This window comes from Chiloscyllium plagiosum, unplaced genomic scaffold (assembly GCF_037043375.1).
Source record: "Chiloscyllium plagiosum isolate Xiang-an unplaced genomic scaffold, Cpla_swu_hap1 HiC_scaffold_37, whole genome shotgun sequence".
Taxonomy (NCBI): Eukaryota; Metazoa; Chordata; class Chondrichthyes; order Orectolobiformes; family Hemiscylliidae; genus Chiloscyllium; species Chiloscyllium plagiosum.
Genome location: NW_028270175.1, coordinates 32258589 through 32284406, shown reverse-complemented (window position 1 = coordinate 32284406; position 25818 = coordinate 32258589). Strand labels below are relative to the sequence as shown.

At 44.5% G+C, this 25818-nt stretch overlaps 1 protein-coding gene across 1 annotated transcript in view; it reads left to right on the top strand.

Annotated features, from left to right (window-relative positions):
• Positions 1-8530: 8530 nt before the first annotated feature.
• The window catches only part of LOC122540215 (proproteinase E-like), a 31475-nt gene continuing 14187 nt past the window's right edge, over positions 8531-25818 (top strand). Inside the window, exons 1-4 of the mRNA XM_043675601.2 lie at positions 8531-8583; positions 9903-9991; positions 12048-12145; positions 12494-12622. Of these exons, the coding sequence (XP_043531536.2) occupies positions 8547-8583; positions 9903-9991; positions 12048-12145; positions 12494-12622 (353 nt within the window). The 5' untranslated portion in view covers positions 8531-8546. The remainder of the gene's footprint in view (positions 8584-9902; positions 9992-12047; positions 12146-12493; positions 12623-25818) is intronic.

Below are 25818 nucleotides of genomic sequence, written 5' to 3'. Positions count from 1 at the left end.
CCAAAGTGTGGGACTGCCATGAAAGCTGCACAAGAATTGTATGCAGGCCCCCAGCGCGACAATTCTTGAGGACCAGTTGGGGTACTGTTGAGGCAGAATTGACCTGAGGCCTCCGAGGGCATTAAAATGGTGAGCAGCTGCTTGGAATCACATTCTGGTGAGATTGTAGCTTGTGATTGATCTATTTGAATTACAAAAATAGGAGAGAATGAGATTCACATTTTCTAGCCTTTAAAACCTTCAGGTGCCCAAAACCCAAAGTTGCAACCCTCTTTGTCTCTTTTACCTGAAGATGTAAATCTGTGTTGACTGCCACGTCAGCCCTGACTTGCACAGACTCTCCCTCTGTGAAGCTGGTCTCCTGCGTGTGACACCCTAATAGCTGCTGTTTCTAATACATAAAGCGCCCATTCCTTTTTCTATCCTGGACCCAAAGACGTGATTCCGCAGACATGAAGCACCAACTCCTGCTGCCTTCCAGGTCCAACTTTGTAAATACTATCCCTTTAACTTGTGGGCCTGACTCCTGATTATCTCCTGGATCCAAAACTGCAACTACATATACAGGGTCATGAGTTCCAATGTTCACCTGCATTTGAATCTCTGACTCTCACTGGTCTCTTATTCCTGCAGATCATTGAGCCTTCCATTGCCAAAGCCAGCACTTGTCTCCTGGCCTGAGCTGCAGTTACTTCCCATTAACAATTATACTCTAGTGGTGGACTCAAAATACAAAGGCTCTGAAAAATCAGCTCAAAGATTGTAATCTATTGTAATTAATCTGCCAAAACACACTCCATGACAACTATTGCAGAAAATGAGGAGTGCAGACTACTGGGTTTCAGACAAGCATAGTAAATTTGGTAATATACCTAGTGGAGGGAATTTGCAGTTGAAGCTATCTCCCATATCCAGACAATTAATGGGAGCGCTCTACATCAGCAGTTCCACCAAGCTGAAACTTTATTGGCCTGGCAGATCCTCCAAGACTTGAGAGCCACCCAAAAGATCCCAGAGAGAGCTCAAAAAGATTCCTTAAGTTCTGACCCTTCCTTAAGTGTGAGAAACGTCAGCTCATTAGCATCTGTAAATATGTGGTCTGACAGACAGTCTCAGACGGTGCCCTCCCTCTGTTGGTAAACCAGGGCAGGCTCTCTGATGTCCCATTCCTGCTGCAGACCAGATACCATGACTCTCAAGAAGATCCAATCCCTCAGATTTCAGATGAAGACAAATCTAGACAAGGTGCTGAGCAGAGGTCCTCTGAGATTTTAAGTTCAACCTTACACCTAATTTGCAGCATTTGCTAATCAATATATTAATTATTCTGTATATTAGTTAATTATATTAGCACAGACTCCCTGAGCTTGATTGGCAATCCAGGCTGAGGAGCCTAACGTTTAGGTAATTTCTGGCTCCCACTTCTACGGTGCATCTGAGCCACTCACAAGTCATAATCTTCAAATGTACATAGGAGCAATGTGGCCCACTCTACATTGGAGAAACCAAACGCAGACTTGGTGACCACTTTGCAGAACTCATCAGCGCAATCATAATCCTGTACTTGGTCATTCTAACACGCATGCCCACTTCTCTGTCCTCGGCATGCTGCAATCCTCCAGCCAATCACAACTGGAGAAGCAACGTCTCATCTTCAGATTAGGTACTTTATAACCTTCTGAATTTAATATTGAGTTCAGGACCTTCAGATTGTGAACTCACTCCCATTCCTTCCCTTTCTTTTAGCTTTACTTGTCACCATGTCCTCTCTCCCTTCCTCCCACTCCACTTGGACTGTCTGTTCTTTCCTGGTTTGGCAGTTAGATGCACCATTGCTCTGTCTTCCTCACATTCCAATCACTTAACCAGCGTGATCAGCAGCCTCTCTCCCTCAGCACTCCACACTCCTCCCCCAACAATTGCATAAATGCTATTCCCTCCGGACTTCACACCAGCTGTGATGAAAAATCATCTAGACTGAAAACATTAGCTTGCTTTCTCTCTATGGATGTTGCCTCACCCGTTGTGATTGCAAGCATTTTTTGGTTTCACTTCAACTGTAAATGTTTACCTGGTGGCCCGGGTTCATGTCTCACTTGCTCTAAAGATGTACAAAAACAAGTTGATCAGAAAATATCTCAAATGTAAGTGTTCTGATTGAACCGGTAGCACAATCAATGACATTGAGTTATACCAGGATTTAACAGCTGCCTGCAGAGAGTGACTGACAATTGGCAGCCATGATGGGACCTACAGCTGACTTGCAGAAGAAGGACGGCTGCACATCAGCAAGTTAGCAGTCTCGCAATGCACCAAACTGGTTAAACAGCCAACTGAATGGTTGTGTCCGAACAACAGCAATAATTCCCCAGTCCTAAAATTTCTCAGCTGAAAACAAAAGTCTTAATTTATGTAGACCATCCTGTTTCAAATTAGTGGGCCTATTAACAAGTCCTGAAACGTTGACTCATTTGCTCCTCAGATGCTGCCTGACCTGCTGTGCCTTTTCCAGCACCACACTTTATCGACTAATAACAAGCTCCGGAAAGAGGATCTGTCAATTGGAGGTGAATGCATTCACCGTTCGTTCTGGGTTAAAATTCAAATACCAATATTTATTTCTTCATTTGAGACTTTAACAAGAGACTGTCTGCTGCATGTAACTCAAGAAACATTACTCTAATAAATAAGACTTTCAAAGGCAAGGCTATGAGCTTATCACTGTACTACAGCTCTTGCTTTGTAGTTCAGTTTAGGATGCTGGCTCAAAGCTCAGTCTCTGGTCTCTCTTGTCAACATAACTAAGATTACGTGTCCAAAACTGGACTAGTCCCACTTATCTGCATTTGGCCCATTTCCCTTGAAACCTTTCCTATTCACGATTCTATTTTGGATCGGAAGGGTTTAGAGGGATGTGGGGCAAATGGGATAAGTTCAGTTTGGGATACCTGATTGGCATGGACGAGTTGGACTGAAGGATCTAATTTCTGTGTTGTATAACTCTATGACTCTACATTCTGCATCTAATTGGACAGCAGGGTAACTTCACTTTCAAACTTGTTGCCTACCTTGGTCACCATATGCTGATGTTTAATTACCTCATGATCAATTATGCCATTAGATTCTGATTTCCTAGATGAGGCAAGACTCATTACTAATTGGTTTAATGGAGGTGTATCAATCTCTAACTGGCTATTAAGGATGATGAACATTATCTGATGGCTCTTTAAGTCATCAAATATCCATGAGCTCAACCTCTTCATTATCATTTATTATTCTCACTGTTATGACGTTTTGGTAAGATAGGATAATTTATGATACTTTCTTTGTCCATGTATTTTAAGAAAGGAAGTGTATGCTATCAAGCCCCAATGATTGATAGTCTTGAGCTCACCAATCTCAATCTTCTCTGTTCTGGAACTTCTGCTCTTTGTGATTTTAGTGAATGACTTGGATGAGAAAGTGGCAGGGTGGGTTAGTAAATTTGCTGATGACACGAAGGTTGGTGGAGTTGTGGATAGTGTGAAGGGCTGTTGGAGTTTGCAGTGGGACATGCTGGGCTGAGAAGTGGCAGATGGAGTTCAACCTGGAAAAATGTGAAGTGATTCACTTTGGAAGGTCGAATTTGAATGCGGATTACAGGGTTAAAGGCAGGATCCTTGGCAATGTGGAGGAATAGAATGATCTTGGGTCCATGTCCATAGATCCCTCACAGTTGTCACCCAAGTCGATATGGTTGTTAAGAAGGCGTATGTTGTGTTGGGTTTCATTAGCAGGAGGATTGAGTTAAAGAGCCATGAAGTTATGCTGCAGCTATATAAAGAACTGGTTAGACCACACTTGGAATATGTGTTCAGTTCTGATCGCCTCATTATAGGAAGGATGTGGAAGCTTTAGAGAGGGTGCAGAGGAGATTTACCGGAATGCTGCCTGGACTGGAGGGCATGTCTTATGAAGAAAGGTTGAGGGTGCTAGGGTTATTCTCATTGGAGCAAAGAAGGATGAGAGGTGACTGGATAGAGGTATACAAGATGATGAGAGGCACAGATAGAATGGATAGCCAAATACTTTTTCCCAGGGTGGAAATGGCTATCACAAGGGGGCACAATTTTAAGGTGATTGGAAAAAGGTTTAGGAAAGATGTCAGAGGTGGGTTCTTTGCACAGAGATTGGTGGGTGCATGGAATGCTCTGCCAGCAGTGGTAATAGAGTCAGATACATTCAGGACATTTAAGTGACTCTTGGATAGGCACATGGATGATAGTAAAGTGATGGGTATGTAAGTTAGTTTGAGCTTAGAACAGGATAAAAGGTTGGCACAACATTGAGGGCCAAAGGGCCTGTACTGTGCTACACTATTCTATGTTCTAATATTCAAATTGCCAAGGGAGCCCTCAAATTCATTGACAATATCAAACTGTAAAACTGCTTGAACTGGTTAAACCGTAAACTACTTTAAATCTTGTGACCTTTGAATTATTGATTTGTTAAAGAAAATGACAGTCCTTGATATCTCACTTTGCTTGCTGACAGAAGCTTGTGGGCTAACATTGAGAGAGTTGAGGTAAAAAGAATTCCTGTCATCTTGGACCTATATTTATTACATCCATTGGCTCGCCTTTGTCAGTTTTGTTAGTAACATCTTCAAAATAACTCAAAGAAAGTTCATCAACCATAATTTCCCATTTGCAGTCCAATGCTGGCTATTCCCAATTAGATCATAATCAATCAGGTGTCTACTTATCCTTTCTTCTAAAGTAGATTCTAGCACTTTTCCTACTATTAATAAAACACTATCGGTTCTGTACTTTCCTGTTTTTGTTCCCATTCCATCATTAAATACTGGGATGATTTTTGCTTCCTTCCAATCCACACAAATCATTCCAGAGTCTATACAATAGTCAGCATTTCATTGATTAATTCTGGCAACCCTTGCATGTTTGGGGCATAGGGAGTGTGTGGGGGTTGATGGGGTGTGAGGAATGTGGGTGGAAGCCTGTTTTGTTTTGTTGGTTTTAATACCCCAAAGCACCAAGGTTGGCTTAAACACCTGGCCTCCACACAAGTAGCTAGTTCCAAATGCTCTCCCTTGATGGTACGCCCTATTCTTATGAACACCCACCTCTCCCCACACTAAAATGAAAATCTGATTATTACCGGAGAGATAGCTTGCCATCTGGCAGGATCTTGTACACGTTTCACTGAAATCACTTCAAAACTCCGGAGACTATGGGCCCAGTTTGCTCAGTCTCTCTCATCATATTACAACTCTCTCATTGCAACATACAATCTAGTGACTGCACTTTACCATCTCCAATGCAAGAACGTCCTTCTTTAAAAATGGAGGTCAAAACTGCGCACAATGTTCCAGGAGTTGTCGCAATAAAGCTCTGTATGATTTTGGCAAGTACACTTTATTTCTATACTCCTCTCCTTTCAATAAAGGTCAAAGTGGCATTTAGCTTCCTAATTTCTTGCTGGGTCTTGCTGTGCATGTCTGCTTACTGCATTTCCCATACTAACTCTAACTTAGTTTAGTAAGTGTACCTGCACAGTGAGCCTTGACAAACTGAGGCCTAACCCTGGTGTGAAGTTTGTGTTATCACTACAGCAAGTTGAATGTCTTGGTGATGGGCTCCTTGGTTGAAGCAAAGACACCTTGTGCATTACTGCTGAATAACGGTACTCACTGAATACTTGCTCTGCATATGGCCTCCTGTGCTGTGCCTTTTACCTCCTTCTGCTGATCGTAGCTCCTGTCCTGGGAGTGCCTTCCTTGCTGCTCTGCATTATTCTCCAGCCCTGAAGGAAACCAGCCATAACTGCAGCCAAACAATTTCTGTCATAAACAACATGATGCCAGCAAAAACTTCCTCCATGTGAAGTGAACTTCCCAGGGCGATAAGGTACACCAGGAAACATCTAGAGGTTAACCAGCTTTTCGAAATGATAAACCAGCAACTGAATTGTAAGCACAGCATACTCCTTTCTGGTAGCTGTGCTAAGAAGTCCTTACCTTCAGTTAGCACTACATTGTACTGTGTGAGTGAAACACTTGGAGTAATTAAAATGGAAAGTTGGTTCTGGAGGGATGCAGGAACTTAAATTGATGAACTGTTCCCACACTGATATTTTTGCTGACATTACTCTCCTCACTTTTGCCTAAGGCCACGCACTCCTTAATGTGCAAACTCTTCCCCCATTATTTTCTTTCGATTATTCAATTTCAAATGTGCAAACTGCAAGGTTGACTTGATTAAGGTCAGGTCTGGCTCATTGGTTCCATGTATGGTGATCCAACCATGGAATCCTCCATCCATCCAGAAGGCCGAGATCTTTCCTGAATGCCATGTGAGCCAAACAGATTTATCCACATAACTGTGACTGTCAATCCTCTTTTCTGACAGCTGTCAGTCCTTTGTATGTGCGTCAGATAAATTAAAGTAATTGGCAACGGCATTATTTGTTTTGGTTAAGTCACTCGGACACAGATGTCTCCTGTTACTTTCCATCCCACGTTTTTCTCTTTCTGTGAGAACGTTGAGGCTTTTCTGCACTTTTATTTGATTTCCTTGTATACTTTAGATAAGAGTTACTTTCCCCCAGCTAAACATGATACAAACTTGGGACAGAAAAAGATTAGAGGGAACGTTCAAACTTGTCTCTCACTGTGAACTTTTAATTCTCAATTACCCAGAATTTTAGCTGAATGTGATTCCAGATCAGAAAATGGTGGAATCAAATCCTGATCTAAGACTTGAGTGCATAATCTAGACTGACGTAGCAAGTCAGCACTATACTGTCAAAAATGTCATCTCTCAGGTTGAATGCTAACTCAAGCTCCTATTTACTCGTTTTCATCAAATGACCAAACATTCAGAGGAATAAGAAATTCTCTGCAATCAAAAAATCAGCTGATACTCATTGTCTGACCTCATGTTCAGACAATGCTAATCTAAAGCTTGCGCTAAAAGACAATCTGTGCCTATTGGAGTGATACAGCTGTACAGCATGGAAACAGACCCTTCCGTCCACTCATCCATGCCAACCAGATATCCTAAAGTGATCTAGACCCATTTGCCAGAATTTGGCCCATATCCCTCCAAACCCTTCCTATTCATATACCCATCCAGATGCCTTTTAAATGTTGCAATTGTACCAGCCTCCACCGGTTCTTCTGGCAGCTCATTCCATACCCGTACCACCCTCTGTGAGAAAAAGTTGCCCTTAGGTCCCTTTTGAATGTTTCTCCTCTCACATTCAACCTATGCCCTCTCATTTTGGACTCCCCTTCCCCAGGGAAAAGACCTTGACGATTCAGTTTATCCATGCCTCTCTGGATTTTATAATCTTCCATAAGATCACCTCTCAACCTCCAACACTCCAGGGAAAACAGCCCCAGCCTATTCAGCCTCTCCCTATAGCTCAAACCCACCAGCCCTGGCAACATCCTTGTAAATATTTTCTGAAGTCTGTTAAGTTTCACAACATCGACTTTCAAGGATAACTTTTAAAGAGAAAAGAAGACTGGACTGAAACACTGTCAATTTCAAGTTAGCTGCAGCACACAATATTCACAAAAATGCTATAAATACTCAACAGGTCAGTCAGGGTCATTGCCATTTCATCCGTGCTGTGAAAAATTTGAAATGTAATAGGTTATATGCAAGTGAAATGGGGCAGGATGGAAAATGAGTGAAGGGAAAGATGTGATCAGGCAGAAAACAGGAGAGCTTATTGACAAAAAGTTGGTGGTGTACAGTCAAGAGGAGCGATAATGTGGCAAGTGTAATGAAACTTAGAGGAGATGTAAACGGCAGAATGATGCTGCCTTTAGAAAGCTTTAGAAAGATGGAATAAAAAACGTGAAGGAAAAGTCAGCTTTTTTAACTTGACATAGTCATAGAGTCATACAGTAAAGAAACAGACTCTTCAGCCCAACTAGGCGAAAGTGAGGAGTGCAGATACTGGAGATCAGAATCGAGATTGTGGTGCTGGAAAAGCACAGTAGGTCAGGCAGCATCCGAAGAGCAGGGGAATCAACATTTTGAGCAAAAGCTCTTCATCAGTAATCTTTCCAGATGAAGGGCTTTTGCCTGAAACGTCGATTCTCCTGCTCCTCGGATGCTGCCTGACCTGTTGTACTTTTCCAGCATCACACCCTTCATCCCAACCAATCCATGCTGACTAATATGTTTTAAATTAATCCAATACTTATGGCACTGTAATGAATATTGACTTTTAAGATATTCATTGGGCCATTCAAATGCAATGTGGCAGATATTTTACTTGCTGCCAACACCTAGCTCAGTGTTCCACAGTGAGTGAGTCAAATAAATTTGTTCCTCAGATTTTATAGAGTAAACAAAAATACTGTAACCTTGACACATATCTACAGAGTCAGCATCAATGTTTAGAATGATAGGGTGTGCTTAAGTATTTTTAAAGAATAATTTAATATTCTGGAAAGGTAATGATTGACCTTGTGCAGGAGTTGATATAAAATGCCTGTTGTTGATTTATTTCATCAGTGCCTAAGAAACAAGATGGAAGCCCTTCTCGTCCTTCTGCTTGTGGTTGGTGGTGAGTTGCCTAATGTGTGAAGTGTTGTTGGGCCTAATTGATCAGAAATGTTCTAAGTTTGTAATTTAAGCAGAAATACGGAAATTTTCCTCAACAACAAACAGAGCATAATTTAGCTGCGATTGGCGTTCTTGCTCAATGACACCATAGGGCAATGGGTATGGGATTGGGTCATGTCACACTTATTGTGGGGTCTTCTTTAGAATGTGTTTCTCTCCTACCTCAGACTGGGACAGAGCTTTGCAGCAGAGCAGGGAAAGCTGTATCCTGCACCTCATTGCTATTCACCTCGTTTTGGAATATTTGTGGGTGTTCAAAAATACTACCCACGTTGTGGATATGCTAATACAAAAAACGTTTGAGAAATGCTTCCAATGTATACCTGTGCTTCCTTTAAACAATGCATTTTCCTGTGGTATAACTTCACTGATGAGAGAAGGAACCAGCCTGTTGCAAAACTCATGTCAAAGCTGATCATGACAAAGATGGCAAAAGGTAGCTGATGTTTATATTTGCAGTTTTCTGGAAATGATACCTCTACAGTCAGCTGCAGACATGCACAGGAAAATAATGTTGCACCTCTGTCCAAGCTAAAAGCATCCCAATGTTGTAATCCCCAGTAGATTGCCCAGCCAAACTATCTCCATTCACCACTTGCCAAATGCCAGATACACATCGCTGCAAAAGAAATGGTGGGAAGTGAAATCAAAGGAGAAAGTGAGGTCTGCAGATGCTGGAGATCAAAGTTGAAACTTTATTGCTGGAACAGCACAGCAGGTCAGGCAGCATCCAGGGAACAGGAGATTCGACGTTTCGGGCACAGGCCCTTCTTCAGGAATCCTTCAGGACAGAAATCAAAGGACAAACTGAATAGTTCAGTATGACACAAGGGACAACATCATTTGATTTCATACTTGAATTACAATGGAGATGAAATACACATTCACAGTTGTTTTATATACTGCAAACAAATGCTAAAGAGATTGTAGGATAAATACAGACAACAAAGGTTTTTGTGCCATCTTCAGTTAATTGTTCAGAAGGTGTAACAATAAAAAAAACTATTGTCTACGTGGCTCCTGGAATGAGAGACAACTGTTTTTTAAAGTCTATTCCCAGAGCAATAGAGATCACTCACAAATTTCCCTATCAACCCAACTGAGTCTGTCCCTTTTATCCTATAGTAGAGATAAGCTTGGCATAGCTTCTGAATTTTACCTGTCATCCAACTTTCTTTAAGATCTAATTACCAGCCTTCAAGATAAGAATGCTCCATACTGCAGATAGTGGTGTGAATGGAACTAATACTTGTCTTTCAGCCCATGCCTGTGGAAATCCCAGCTACCCGCCTTATATGACAAGGGTTGTAAATGGAATTGATGCAAGACCTTACAGCTGGCCCTGGCAGGTAAGTTACAGATGAAACATTGTGGCAGGCAGGAAAGGAATACTCTCAGCTTTCCCACACCTTCTTGCTAGATAGGATGCTCAGTCAAGAGATCTTGAGCTCAGTGCCTTGCCTCTGATGAGTTAGTTAATCTCAGCTGGAGTAGCAGCAGAAGTTACATAAATGACCTTCTTGTCCCTAAATAAGGAAGGGGATCTGAATTGCCCAGGGTTGTTGCTGTCAATCTCTACTTTGGAAAATACTCCTCGAAAATGCATCTGTTTTAGCTGAGCAGAGGTTTAAAGGAAATAAATAAGGATCTGCCTTTATAAAAGCCCTTTCACAACCTCAGCAGGTTCAAAGAAAGCATACCCAAACAGCAAAGTTCAGGTTTGATGTTGGAATTTAAGATTGCTTCCATGTTGTCATTCATACTCTTGTTTTAGCTGCTGCTTGGCTTCCAAACCTATCGCTGCTGCTCTCCTTACTGTTATGCAAGGTAATGGTTCCGAAGGAGTTAATTTTCATATTTCATTGGCTCCACCCATTGTAATGATGTTTTGCAAAATCTATGATTGGAGACTGTAGATTTCAGAGGGATCTGATGTAACCAGCTCAGTAAGGTCTAGTGGGCGGCACGGTGGCACAGTGGTTAGCACTGCTGCCTCACAGCGCCAGAGACCCGGGTTCAATTCCCGCCTCAGGCAACTGACTGTGTGGAGTTTGCATGTTCTCCCCGTGTCTGCGTGGGTTTCCTCCGGGTGCTCCGGTTTCCTCCCACATCACAAAGATGTGCAGGGTCAGGTGAATTGGCCATACTAAATTGCCCGTAGTGCTAGGTAAGGGGTAAATGTAGGGGTATGGGTGGGTTTCGCTTCGGCGGGTCGGTGTGGACTTGTTGGGCCGAAGGGCCTGTTTCCACACTGTAATCTAATCTAAAAATGTAATTGTACTTATTGCTCTCATGTAAGAAACCTTTTTGTTATCTACCAATAGTGCCTCTTTTCCAGATACTCCACAGTGGTGTACCTTCACAGATACAAAGATGATTACACACCAAAACAGACCATTTAGCCCATCGTATCTGTGTTGGTCAACAAAGATCTGACTGCACTAATGCCAGTTTCCAGCTTTTGACACAAAGTCCTGGAGGCTATGGCAATGCAAGTGTGTTTCTATATTCTTAAACATTACGAGAGTTTCTGATTCAACCATACTTTCGGGCAACGAGCTCTAGACTCCCACATTCATCTGAGTGAAAACCATTCTCCTCAAATCTCCTCTTAGCATTCCACTTCTCACCTTAAATCTATCCCCACTCCCCTCCAACCCCGCCCCCGACTACTGACTCCACTAACACTCACCATGATGTAGGCCTAAGACTAAGGAAGGTTGTTGGTAGGGAACTACTTAAAAAGAGCCTAACACAGTACCTTACACTGGTAGAGATGGCAAATGCAAAAAGGCACCAGGAGTTGCCTCCTGGTAAAATTCCACATGACTCTGTGTCAAATTGTGATTGACTGTGAAGCCCGAGGGAAAACTGACTACATTACAGATGCTGTAAATGTGAGTGCTGACAATGCCCTTCACAATCAAACAGCCTCGATGCTCACCACCTCTCACCATGGAGAATGATCCCTTGGGTGAAGGAGCCAAGTGTTTGCATAAGCAGAAGAAGGAGAAAGCCGATCAACGTGGGGTGTGCAGAGTGCCAGGGTGGGGGCGGTGGATAAGTGGACATGAAGAGATAACGGCAAATCAGAACAAAAACGCACTTTAGGTTCGGGATCAATATGGAAATTAATATCAGTCGGGAGGCCCAGGTTTCTGAATCCTCATAGGGTTTTTTGACCTTTACTCCTTTCATGTACCATGTTAGGATGTGTAGAGTAACAGGAAAAAGCAGGGATCAAACAGAACTTTCTCCATTGTGACCTCAAATGGACCTGGCTGTTTGATAATGAATCGGGCCCCTGTGGGACTGATGTATGTAATGATACCTGACTTGTGTGAATCTGCTGTCTTCCCCTCTCCCTCATTCTCTTGGGAATAATGTTCTGTGATTTATTGGTAGATCTCCTTGGAAGTGGACCGTGGATCATATTATTCTCACACTTGTGGAGGAAGCCTGATTGACAGGAACTGGGTTGTGACAGCAGGGCATTGCATCCAGTGAGTGCCTACTCTGAGTGAGAAGCATATGCAAAGCACTGTTCCCACTGTTCCCACTGAAGGTGTCTTATCATTGTGCAACATCCTACTGCCCAGAGTTTTACAGGAGACACTTTTCCAGGATGATTCACTGTTTCAAAGAACAGGCAATAAGTTCATGTAAATTTCACAGCAGTTATGACCAACAACGTTGCCTAAGCCTACGAGGGTATTTCTGTCTTCCATACGCCTGGAGGATTGGGAAATTGGCTGTAGATCTCCACCACCCCCATAGTTCTGATGCTGTACCCCAATATCATTATTGCGAGTTTCTCTACACCATGCTAATATCGCATTTTATCTTCGAAGGTCAGGCCGGTCCTATCGTGCGGTGCTGGGGGAATATGACAGGGATGTGCATGAAGGTTCAGAAGAGACTATAAATGCTGCTAAGATTTTCGTTCACCCAGAGTGGAACGCTAGTTGCCTGGCATGTGGGTAAGTTGGTAGCCTTGAGTCTGCACTCAATCATCTAACTCATTTGCAGTTTGAACAGCGGCGAGGTGAATCTATGACCCAGCAGTAACAACAGGAACAATTTACATTATACAGTACTATTGCTATTCCTGATGAAGGGCTTTTGCCCAAAATGTCGATTTTCCTCGGATGCTGCCTGATCTGCTGTGCTTTTCCAGCACCACTCTAATCTTGACTCTGATCTCCAGCATCTGCAGTCCTCACTTTCACCTACTATTAACAGGAGCCTTATAAAACAAAGTATAGCTCAATACTACATCAGAAATATTAGATCTGTGTTGGTGAAAAACATATTTTAATCAAAAAGATCCTGAGCTTCCAGTTGCCTGCCACTTCAACACCCCACCCTGTTCCCTGGCCAACATCTCTGTCACAGGCTTGCTGCAGTGCTCCAGCAAAATCGAAGAACACGACCTCATTTTCCACTCAGAGACCCTGCAGCCTTCTGGACTTTATATCATGTTCAACGGTTTTAGGGCTTGACCTCTCTCATGTCCTTACCCCAACCCTAAAACACCAGGCCTTGTTATTGTATAGTCTGTTCATACACGCAAACCACTGTAAGGCATTAACATAGAGTCATAGAGATGTACAGCATGCAAACAGACCCTTCGGTCCAACCTGTCCATGCCGAACAGATATCCCAAACTAATCTAGTCCCACCTGCCAGCACCCAGCCCATATCCCTCCAAACCCTTCCTATTCATATACCCATCCAAGTGCCTCTTAAATGTTGCAATTGTACCAGCCTCCACCACTTCCTCTGGCAGCTCATTCCATAGACAAAGCACCCTCTGCGTGAAAAAGTTGCCCCTTAGGTCTCTTTTATATCTTTCCCCTCTCACCCTAAACTTGTGCCCTCTAGTTCTGGACTCCCTGACCCCAGGGAAAAGACTTTGGCTATTTATCCTATCCACGCCCCTCATAATTTTGTAAACCTCTACAAGGTCACCCCTCAGCCTCCGACGCTCCAGGGAAAACAGCCCCAGCCTGTTCAGCATCTCCCTATAGCTCAAATCCTCCCACCCTGGCAACATCCAACAGTCTCCATTAAAGCTTTTTACCCTCCTAGCCAAATCTTCCCTCTCTTTGGCTTCTATCCTAATCTATCATTTACTCCTTATCCCCACCCCAACCCTACTTTCTGTATATAACCTGACATTTTCCTAGCTACCATCAGTTCTGAGGAAGGTCACTGGATCAGAAATGTTAACTCTGATTTCTCTCCACAGATACTGCCAGTCCTGCTGACCTTTTCCAGCAATTTCTATTTTTATTTCTGATTTACAGCATCCGCAGTTCTTTTGATTTTTATCAAATATCTATGAATTCTATTGATTGAGTATGGTAACTTTATGAAGTGGTTTCCCCCAGAAATGAACCACCTCTATTTCTGTAATGTTTTTTGAGTATTGCTGCAAAAAAGACACATGTTGTCAAAGCTTCCCATCTTGCACTTATCAGGACTACTCACAAGAATCTCAATTTTAAGGAAAAACCAACATTACTATTGTATGAGAGGAGAATGCTGATGAGTTGGCAAATGGATTCTTATTGTACAGGTGTTGCCATGGAGAATTCACCAGCTGTATGCAACCAATCAGCACTCTCCTCTCACATAGTTTAAATGTTGGTTTTCACCTGAAATTGGTATTCTTGCAAATTGTCCTGAGTGCAAGATGAAAAACTTCAAAAAGAGTGATTTTTCTAAGCAATACTCAAGTTCTGTATGATTGAATGAATATTTATTTATTGAAGCAGCTCAATATTCTCTGGCGATGAGAGCTCTTAGCTTTTTGAGCCTTAACAACTGATGGGCAGTGAACCTGAAAGAGCAATAAACCTCTCGATTTAGTCCCGGCATTAAGCTGTAATAATTAAGCTGTAATCAAAACTGGAAAAAAGCCTCATGCAAATTGACTTCAAGAAAGGCATACTGTTCAGAAAATCCCAGCCTCTGAGTTGGCTCCACACTTTCATTATTGCACTGGGGTAGGATATTTCCTTTGCTCTCTTACTTCACTTAAAGCTTGCTAATTTTATATTCATTCCACATGATTCTGCACTTACAGTAGCCTTTTTAATAACTGCATCACTGACGTTTCATGGTCATCTTAGCCATTGTATTTCAAATCAGTCTGCAAACTTTTCTCTCACAATTAAACACCTGATTTCAGTGCAGGAATCATCTTTAATGCACTTCCCTGAATTCCTGCAATCCGCCAGTCCCTTTATCAAAATGAAATGTCCAGGTGGATGGAAAATAGCAGGTTGAGGTTATCAATTCCCACACTGTGTACTCCACAATCTCCCCCAGTGGGGAAAACCAGGAAAGAAAGGACAATATTTGTAAATGAACATCCTGTTCCTGCTGGATCTCTGTTTGGAAGCATACAGAATGAGTCTGATCTGTTTGTCTCATTCACCAATTTCACTGATTTTCCTTCCAAGCATTCTAAGCACAGGATTTAGGGAGAGGAACCCATCCAGTCTCACCCTCGCCCCCTAGCCCAACTCAGTTTTTTGGAAGAGGCCTGACTCAGGTTAAGAGCCCTCAGGGACTTTGCTAACCAGCTTTAGGACTTTCATGTAATCAGGCCCTTAGTGGGTTCGGAATCTTAAAGATGGATTGGGAGGTATGGTGGCTCAGTGGTTAGCACTGCTGCCTCACAGCACCTGGGACCTGGGTTTGATTCCAGCCTTGGGTGACTGTCTGTGTGGAGTTTGCACATTCTCCCCGTGGATGCGTGGGTTTCCTCCAGGTTCTCCGGTTTCCTCTCACAGTCCAAAGATATCCAGGTTAGCTAAATTGCCCATAGTGTTCAGGGATGTGTAGGCTAGGTACATTATTCAGGGGAAATGTAGAGTAATAGGGTGGGAGAGTGGATCTGGGTGGGACGCTCTTTGGAGGGTCGGTGTGGACTTGTTGGGTCAAATGGCCTGTTTCCACATTGTAGGGATTCTATGATCTCACCCAGAAGAGCTGCCAGCCAATCAAAGGCTACCTTCTATTGAGGCAGCAGCACTAGGAACAATGTCCCAAGACCCAGACTCAGGTGGAGGGTGAGGGCAGGATGGGTGCTGTGGGAATGGATCACCTTTTATTTATTTCAAATATATATACTTTATACATAAAAAACATACATAGTCACTAAAGCAGTTTGGTTCTGTACAGTGGCACGTGAAGAAAACAAACAAACATTAGAATTTGGTTCTATCCATCAAACAACCAGACATGAGGGGAGCAAAGGGATCAGACACAAAGGCAGGCCTGGCTTTCAGTAACAACTCCTTGCCTTGGATTTGAGGAAGGTAATAAATGCAACTCCTTTAATCAAATATGAAGAAAGGAAGACAGAAAGCAGGCCAGTTAACAACATTTCTCAAAGAGTAAACATTAGGATCTGTCATTGTAGAAGTTATAACTAACTTCAATCTAATCAGGCTGAGTCAACATGGATTTGTGAAACGTAAAGCATGTCCAACCAATCTGTTGGAGCTCTTTGAAGAAGTAACATATGCTGTGGATAAAGTGGAACCAATGGGCATACTGTCCTTAGGATTCCAGAAGGCATTTGATAAAGTGCCACGTCAAAGGTTATTGCAGGAAATAAAATCTTATGGTGTACAGGTTGGCATATTGGCAATCACAGAATTAGAATTCCTACAGTGTGTAAACAGGCCCTTCAGCCCAACAAGTCCACACCGACCCTCTGAAGACTAACCTACCCAGACCCATTCCCCTACCATTTACCCCTGACTAATGCACCCAACCTACACATCTCTGAACACCATGGGCAATTTAGCGTGGTCAATTCACCTAACCTGCACATCTTTGGATTGTGGGAGGAAACCAGAGCACCGAAGGAAACCCACACAGTCAATGTGCAAACTCCACACAGACAGTCACCTGAGGCTGGAAACTGGGTCCCTGGCACTGTGAGGCAGCAGTGCTAATCACTGAGCCACCATGTCACCCCTTGCTAACAGGAAACAGAGCTTGAATATAAATGGATCTTTTTCTGCTTGGCAAGGTGAGTGCTGTACTGCAGGGGTCAGTGCTTGGGCATCAACTGTTTACAAATTATATAAATGACTTGGATGAAGGGATGGCAAGTACAGTGTCTGAATTTGATGACGACACAAAGTTAGATTGAAAACTAAGGTACGAAGAAGACATACGAAGCTACAGAGTAATATAGATAGGTTAAATGAGTGGGCAAATAGAATATAATGTAGAAAATATGAAATTGTCCATTTCAGCAGAAAGAATTTTCAAAATGTTATCGAAATGGTGAGAGATTGTTGCAAGAGCTCTGAAATGCAAAGGGATCTGGATGTCCCAGCAATTGAATTGTAGGTTAGTATGCAGGTATAACAAGTAATCTGGAATATTATTTACTGCGAGAGGAATTGAATACAAAAGTATGGATATAGAACATAGGCAGCCGGAAGCTGGTGTAGCGCAAGCTTACCTGGGTAGGTTTTTTTTTCTATAAAAGCACGCAGGAGAGGAACCCGAGGCACTACAGAGGTAGTGCCTCCCACCCGCCCTCCTCCTCTAACCTAATAATAAGACCCGTTGTGGTAAGTAGGCAAGTGCTGCATTTTGCTTGTTCTATTCTTTAGACCTAGTTATTTTTTTAAAGGTTACTTTTAGAGGGATGGCCGTGAAGGCAGTGCAATGTTCCTCTTGCAACATGTTTGAGGTGAGGGATGCCATGGACGTCCCTGCTGATTACACTTGCAGGATGTGCACCCATCTCCAGCTCCTCCAAGACCGTGTTAGAGAACTGGAGCTCGAGTTGGATGAACTTAGGATCACTCGGGAGGCAGAGGGGGTCATAGATCAGAGCTTTAGGGAAATAGTAACTCCAAAGATTGCAGGCAGATGGGTGACAGTGAGGGGGACTGGGAGGAAGCAGCCAGTGCAGGGACCCTCTGCAGCCGTTCCCCTCAAGAACAAGCATAGCATTTTGGATACTTATGGGGGGGACGACTTACCAGGGGTAAGCAATGGGGTTCAGGCCTCTGGCACGGAGCCTGTCCCCGTTGCTCAGAATGGAAGGGTGGAGAAGAGCAGAGCAATAGTTATTGGGGACTCGATAGTTCGGGGCACAGATAGGCAGTTCTGTGGGGGCGAGAGAGACTCACGTTTGGTATGTTGCCTCCCAGGTACAAGGGTACGTGACGTCTCTGATCGTGTTTTCCGGGTCCTTAAGGGGGAGGGGGAGCAGCCCGAAGTCGTGGTCCACATTGGCACCAATGACATAGGTAGGAGGAGGGCTGAGGATGTTAGGCAGGCTTTCAGGGAGCTAGGTTAGGCAGGCTTTCAGGGAGCTAAGCTCAGAGTTAGAACAAACAGAGTTGTTGTCTCTGGTTTGTTACCCATGCCACGTGATAGAGAGTCGAGGAATAGGGAGAGAGAACAGTTAAATGCGTGGCTACAGGGATGGTGCAGGAGGGAGGGATTCCGGTATCTGGACACCTGGGGTTCTTTCTGGGGAAAGTGGGACCTCTACAAACAGGATGGTCTACACCTGAACCTGAGGGGCACCAGTATCCTTGGGGGGGGGGGTTTAAACTAACTCTGCAGGGGCATGGGAACCTAGACTGTAGTTTTAGGGTGCAGGACCTGGAGTGTAGGGAGGATAGGAACATGGCATCAATCTCAAAGGAGGGTGCCTGTAAACAGGAAAGTGGCTTGAAGTGTGTATACTTCAATGCAAGAAGTATACGAAATAAGGTAGGTGAACTTGCAGCGTGGGTTGGTACCTGGGACTTCGATGTTGTGGCTATTACGGAGACATGGGTAGGGACAGGATTGGCTGTTGCAGGTTCCAGGGTTTAAGTGTTTTAGTAGGGTCAGAGGTGGGGGTAAAAGAGGGGGAGGTGTGGCATTGCTTGTCAAAGATAGTATTACAGCGGTGGAAAGGACGATGGATGAACACTCGCCATCTGAGGTAGTTTGGGCGGAGGTTAGGAATAGGAAAGATGAGGTCACCCTGTTAGGAGTTTTTTACAGGCCTCCTAATAGTCCTAGAGACGTAGAAGAAAGGATTGCGAGGATGATTCAGGAGAAGAGTGAAAGTAATAGGTTATGGGGGACTTGAACTTTCCAGATATTGACTGGGAAAGCTATAGCTCGAGTTCATTCGATGGGTCGGTGTTTGTCCAATGTGTGCAGGAGTGTTTCCTGACACAATATGTAGACAGGCCAACAAGAGGTGAGGCCATACTAGATTTGGTTCTGGGTAACGAACCAGGTCAGGTGTTAGAATTGGGGGTAGGTGAGCACTTTGGGGACAGTGACCACAATTCGGTGACTTTTACTCTAGTGATGGAGAGGGATAAGTGTGCACTGCAGGGCAAGAGTTATAGCTGGGGGTAGGGAAATTATGATGCAGTGAGGCACGACTTAGGATGCGTGGCTTGGAAAAGTAGGCTTCAAGGCATGGGCACAATTGATAAGTGGAGCTTGTTCAAGGAATAACTATTGAGTGTCCTTGATAAGTATGTACCTGTCAGGGAGGGAGGAAAGGGTCGTGTGAGGGAGCCGTGGTTTAATAAGGAATTGGAATCCCTTGTTAAATGGAAGAGGGCGGCCTATGTAAAGATGAGGCGTGAAGGTTCAATTGGGGCGATTGAGAGTTATAAGGTAGCCAGGAAGGTTCTGAAGAGAGAGCTAAGAGCAGCAAGGAGGGGACATGAAAAGTCCTTAGTTGAAAGGATTAGGGAAAACCCTAAGGCTTTCTATAGGTATGTCAGGAATAAAAGAATGACTAGGGTAGGAATAGGTCCAGTCAAGGATAGTAGTGGGAATTTGCGTGTGGAGGCTGAAGAGTTTGGGGAGACACTGAATGAATACTTTTCGTCAGTATTCACTCAGGAACAGGACATTGTTGCCGATGTGAATATTAGTCACAATTAATTAGAATGGACGGCTTTGAGGTATGTAGGGAAGAGCTGTTGGAAATTCTGGAAAGGGTGAAAATAGATAAGTCCCCTGGGCCTGATGGCATTTATCCTAGGATTCTCTGGAAAGCAAGGGAGGAGATTGCAGAGCCATTGGCCTTGATTTTTGTGTCCTCATTGTCTACAGGAATAGTGCCGGAAGACTGGAGTCTAGCAAATGTGGTTCCCTTGTTCAAGAAGGGGAGTAGGGATAACCCTAGTAACTATAGGCCGGTGAGTCTCACTTCTGTTGTGGGCAAAGTCTTAGAGAGAATTATAAGGGATAGGATTTATGAACATCTGGATAGGAATAATGTGATCAAGGATAGTCAGCATGGTTTTGTGAAGGGCAGGTCGTGCCTCACAAACCTTATTGAATTCTTTGAGAAGGTGACTAAGGAGGTAGACGAGGGTAAAGCGGTAGATGTGGTGTATATGGATTTTAGTAAGGCGTTTGATAAGGTTCCCCATGGTAGGCTATTGCAAAACATACGGAGGTATGGCATTGAGGGTGAGTTGGAGGTTTGGATTAGGAATTGGCTGGCTGGAAGAAGATAAAGGGTAGTAGTTGATGGTAAAGGTTCATCTTGGAGTGCAGTTACTAGCGGTGTTCCACAAGGATCTGTTTTGGGACCATTGCTGTTTGTCATTTTTATAAATGACCTGGAGGAGGGGTTAGAAGGTTTGGTGAGCAAGTTTGCGGATGATACGAAAGTCGGTGGAGTTGTTGACAGTGAGGAAGGATGTGTCAGGTTACAACGGGATATAGATAAGTTGCAGAGCTGGGCAGAAAGGTGGCAAATGGAGTTCAATGTAGGTAAGTGTGAGGTGATTAACTTTGGTAAGAGTAACAAAAAGATGGGGTACTGGGCTAATGGTCGGATACTTGGTAGTGTGGATGAGCAGAGGGATCTTGGTGTCCATGTTCACAGATCTCTGAAAGTTGCCACCCAGATGAATAGTGCGGTGAAGAAGGCATATGGCGTACTGGCTTTTATTGGTAGAGGAATTGAGTTCCGGAGCCTTGAGGTCATGTTGCAGTTGTATAAGACTCTGGTGTGACCGCATCTGGAGTATTGTGTGCAGTTTTGGTCGCCATACTATAGGAAGGATGTGGAGGCACTGGAACGGGTGCAGAGGAGGTTTACCAGGATGTTGCCTGGTATGGTAGGAAGATCGTATGAGGAAAGGCTGAGGCACTTGGGGCTGTTTTCATTGGAGAAAAGGAGGTTTCGGGGTGACTTGATAGAGGTGTACAAGATGATTAGGGGTTTATATAGGGTTGACCATGAGAACCTTTTTCCACGTATGGAGTCAGCTATTACAAGGGGGCATAGCTTTAAATTAAGGGGTGGTAGGTATAGGACAGATGTCAGGGGTAGATTCTTTACTCAGCGAGTTGTGAGTTCATGGAATGCCCTGCCAGTAGCAGTGGTGGACTCTCCCTCTTTATGGGCATTTAAACGGGCATTGGATAGGCATATGGAGGATAGTGGGCTAGTGTAGGTTAGGTGGGCTTGGATCGGCGCAACATCGAGGGCCAAAGGGCCTGTACTGCGCTGTACTTTTCTATGTTCTATGTTCTATGTTCTAGAACATTACAGCGCAGTACAGGCCCTTTGGCCCTCGATGTTGTGCTGCCCTGTCATACTAATCTGAAGCCCATCCCACCGACACTATTCCATGTACGTCCATTTGCCTGTCCAATGACAACTTAAATGCACTTAAAATTGGCGAATCTACTACCGATGCAGGCAAAGCATTACTACTCTCTGAGTAGTAATTCCCAATTCCTTCGTCTCCGCTGCATCTGCTCCCAGGAGGACGAGTTCCAATACCGTACAACCCAGATGGCCTCCCTCTTCAAAGACCGCAATTTCCCCCCAGATGTGATCGACGATGCTCTCCACCGCATCTCCTCCACTTCCCGCTCTTCCGCCCTTGAGCCCCGCCCCTCCAACCGCCACCAGAACAGAACCCCACTGGTCCTCACCTACCACCCCACCAACCTCCATATACAGCGTATCATCCGCCGTCATTTCCGCTAACACCAAACAGACCCCACCACCAGGGATATATTTCCCTCCCCTCCCCTATCAGCATTCCGAAAAGACCACTCCCTCCATGACTCCCTCGTCAGGTCCACACCCCCCACCAACCCAACCTCCACTCCCGGCACCTTCCCCAGCAACCGCAAGAAATGCAAAACATGCGCCCACACCTCCCCCCTTACTTCCCTCCAAGGCCCAAGGAATCCTTCCATATTCGCCACAAATTCACCTGCACCTCCACACACATCATTTACTGCATTCGCTGCACCCGATGTGGCCTCCTCTATATTGGGGAGACAGGCCGCCTACTTGCGGGACGTTTCAGAGAACACCTCTGGGACATCCACACCAACCAACCCAACCACCCTGTGGCTCAACACTTCAACTCCCCCTCCTACTCCACCAAGGACATGCAGGTCCTTGGACTCCTCCATCACCAGACCATAGCAACACGACGGTTGGAGGAAGAGCGCCTCATCTTCCACGTAGGAACCCTCCAACCACAAGGGATGAACTCAGATTTCTCCAGTTTTCTCATTTCCCCTCTCCCCACCTTGTCTCAGTCAAATCCCTCGAACTCAGCACCGCCTTCCTAACCTGCAATCTTCTTCCTGACCTCTCCGTCCCCACCCCACTCCGGCCTATCACCCTCACCTTGACCTCCTTCCACCTATCTCATTTCCAACGCCCCTCCCCCAAGTCCCTCCTCCCTACATTTTATCTTATCCTGCTGGACACACTTTCCTCATTCCTGAAGAAGGGCTCATGCCCAAAACATCTATTCTCCTGCTCCTTGGATGCTGCCTGACCTGCTGCGCTTTTCCAGCAACACATTTTCAGCTCTGATCTCCAGCATCTGCAGTCCTCACTTACTCTCTAAGTAAAGAAACTACCTCTGACATCTGTCTTATACCTATCTCCCCTCACTTTAAAGTTGTGCCCCCTCGTGTTTGCTGTCCCCATACTTGGAAAAAGGCTCTCCCTGTCCACCCTATCTAACCCTCTGATTATCTTGTATGTCTCTATTAAGTCACCTCTCATCCTTCTTCTCTCTAACGAGAACAGCCTCAAGGCTCTCAGCCTTTCCTCATAAGACATTCCTTCCATACCAGGCAACATCCTAGTAAATCTCCTTTGCACCCTTTCCAAAGCTTCCACATCCTCCTTATAATGCGGTGACCAGAACTGTACACAATACTCCAAGTGTGGCTGTCCCAGAGTTTTGTACAGCTGCAGCATAACCTCCTGGTTCCGGAGCTCAATCCCTCTATTAATAAAGGCCAAAACACTGTATGCCTTCTTAACAACCCTGTCAATCTGGGTGGCAACTTTCAGGGATCTGTGTACATGGACACCGAGATCTCTCTGCTCATCTGCACTCCCAAGAATTTTACCATTAGCCCAGTACTTTGCATTCCGATTACTCCGGCCAAAGTGAATCACCTCATACTTGTCCACATTAAACTCCATTTGCCACCTCTCAGTCCAGCTCTGCATCCTATCTATGTCTCTCTGCAACCTACTACATCCTTCGTCACTATCCACAACTCCACCGACCTTAGTGTCATCCGCAAATTTACTAACCCGCCCTTCTAAGCCCTCATCCAGGTCATTTATAAAAATGACGAACAGCAGTGGACCCAACACCGACCCTTGCGGTACGCCGCTAGTGACTGGACACCAAGATGAACATGTTCCATCAACTATAACCCTCTGTTTTCTTTCAGCAAGCCAATTACTGATCCAAACTGCTATGTCTCCCACAATCCCATTCCTCTGCAGTTTGTACAATAGCCTACTGTGGGGAACCTTATCGAACACCTTGCTCCAATCCATATACACCACATCAATCGGTTTACTCTCATCTACCTGTTTGGTCACTTTGTCAAAAAACTCAATAGGATTCATTAGGCATGACCTACCCCTCACAAAACCGTGCTGACTGTCCCTGATCAGATTATTCTTTACTAGATGGTTATAAATCCTATCTCTTATAACCTTTTCCAACACTTTACCAACAACTGAAGTGAGAGTCACTGGTCTGTAATTACCAGGGTTGTCTCTACTGCCCTTTTTGAACAAGGGAACCACATTTGCTATCCTCCAGTCCTCAGGCACTATCCCTGTAGACAATGATGATTTGAAGATCAATGCCAAAGGCTCGGCAGTCTCTTCCCTTGCTTCCCAGAGGATCCTAGGATAGATCCCATCAGGCCCAGGGGACTTGTCTATTTTCACACTCTGCAGTATTTCTAATACCTCTTCCTTGTGAACCTCAATCTCTTCTAGTCTAGATGCAAGTATCTCTGTATCTTCCTCGCCAATATTTTCATTTTCTATAATGAACACTGTCAAAAAATATTTATTTAGTGCTTCCTCTATCTCCTCTGATTCCACACACAACGTCCCACTATTATCCTTGATTGGTCCTAATTTAACTCTCGTCAGTCTTTTATTCCTGACATACCTATGGAAAGCCTTAACACTGATCCTATCCACCAACAATTTCTCATGTCTCCTCCTGGCTCTTCTGAGCTCTCTTTTTAGGTCTTTCCTGACTTCCTTGAAACCCTCAAGCGTCCTAACTGAGTTTTCACATTTTGTCCTAACATAAGCCTTCTTCTTCTTCTTGACCAGGGATTCCACTTCCTTAGTAAACCACGGCTCACTGCCTGATAGGTACACACTTATTTAGGACACACAGGAGCTTTTCCTTGAATAAGCTCCACATTTTTAATGTGCTCACCCCCTGCAGTTTCCTTCCCCATTCTATGCTTCCTAAATCTTTCCTAATTGCATCGTAATTTCCCTTCCCCCAGCTGTAACTCTTGCTCGGTGGAGTACACCTATCCCTTTCCATCACTAAAGTAAACCTGACAGAATTGTGATCACTGTCTCCAAAGTGCTCACCTACTTCCAGATCTAACACCTGGCCAGGCTCGTTACCCAGTACTAAATCTAAAGTGGCTTCGCCCCTTGTAGGCCTGTCTACATACTGAGTCAGGAAACCCTCCTGCACACACTGGACAAAAACTGACCCATCTATAGTACTCGTACTGTAGTGATCCCAGTCAATATTTGGATAGTTGAAGTCCCCCATGACAACTATCCTGCCTCTCTCACTCCTATAGAGAATTATCTTTGCTAAGCTTTCCTCTACATCTATGGGACTATTCGGAGACCTATAGGGAACTCCCAGCATGGTGACTTCTCCTTTCCTGTTTTTAACCTCAGCCCATACTACCTCAGTTAACGAGTCCCCAAACATCCTTTCTACAACTGTAATATTGTCCCTGATCAACAATGCCACACCTCCCCCTCTTTTACCATCTTCTCTGTTCTTACTGAAACATCTGAATCCCGAAACCTGCAACAGCCATTCCTGTTCCTGCTCTATCCATGTCTCTGTAATGGCCACAACATCGAAGTCCCAGGTACCAACCCACGCAGCCAGTTCACCCACTTTATTTCGGATGCTCCTCGCGTTGAAGTACACACACTTCAAAACAGGTTCTCGCTTGCCAGTGTCAGATACTTGATTTGTACCTGTCTCATCCTTTTCTGTACCTGCCCTACAATTTTGGTTCCCATCCCCTGCTGTATTAGTTTAAATCCACCTTAATAGCTTTAGCGAATTTCCCCCCCAGGATATTGGTACCCCTCTGGTTTAGGTGAAGACCATCCTGCTTGTAGAGGTCCCACCTACCCCAGAAAGAGCTCCAATTATTCAAAAACCTGAAACCCTCCCTCCTGCACCATCCCTGTACCCACGTGTTCAACTCCTTTCTCTCCCTATTCCTCAACTCACTAGCACGTGGCACGGGCAGCAAACCAGAGAAAACAACTCTGTTGTCCTAGCTCTAAGCTTCCATCCTAACTCCCTGAATTTCTGCCTCAAGTCCCCATCTCTCTTCCGACCTATGTCGTTGGTGCCAATGTGGACCACAATTTGGGGCTGCTCTCCCTCCCCCCGAAGGATCCCAAAAACATGATCAGAGACATCATGGACGCTGGCACCCAGGAGGCAACACACCAACCGTGGGTCTCTCTCATCACCACAGAACCTCCTATCTGTCCCCCTAACTATCGATGTTATGCTTCAGTTATTCAGGGCACTGGTGAATCCACATCTACTCTGTCACCTTGTTGAAG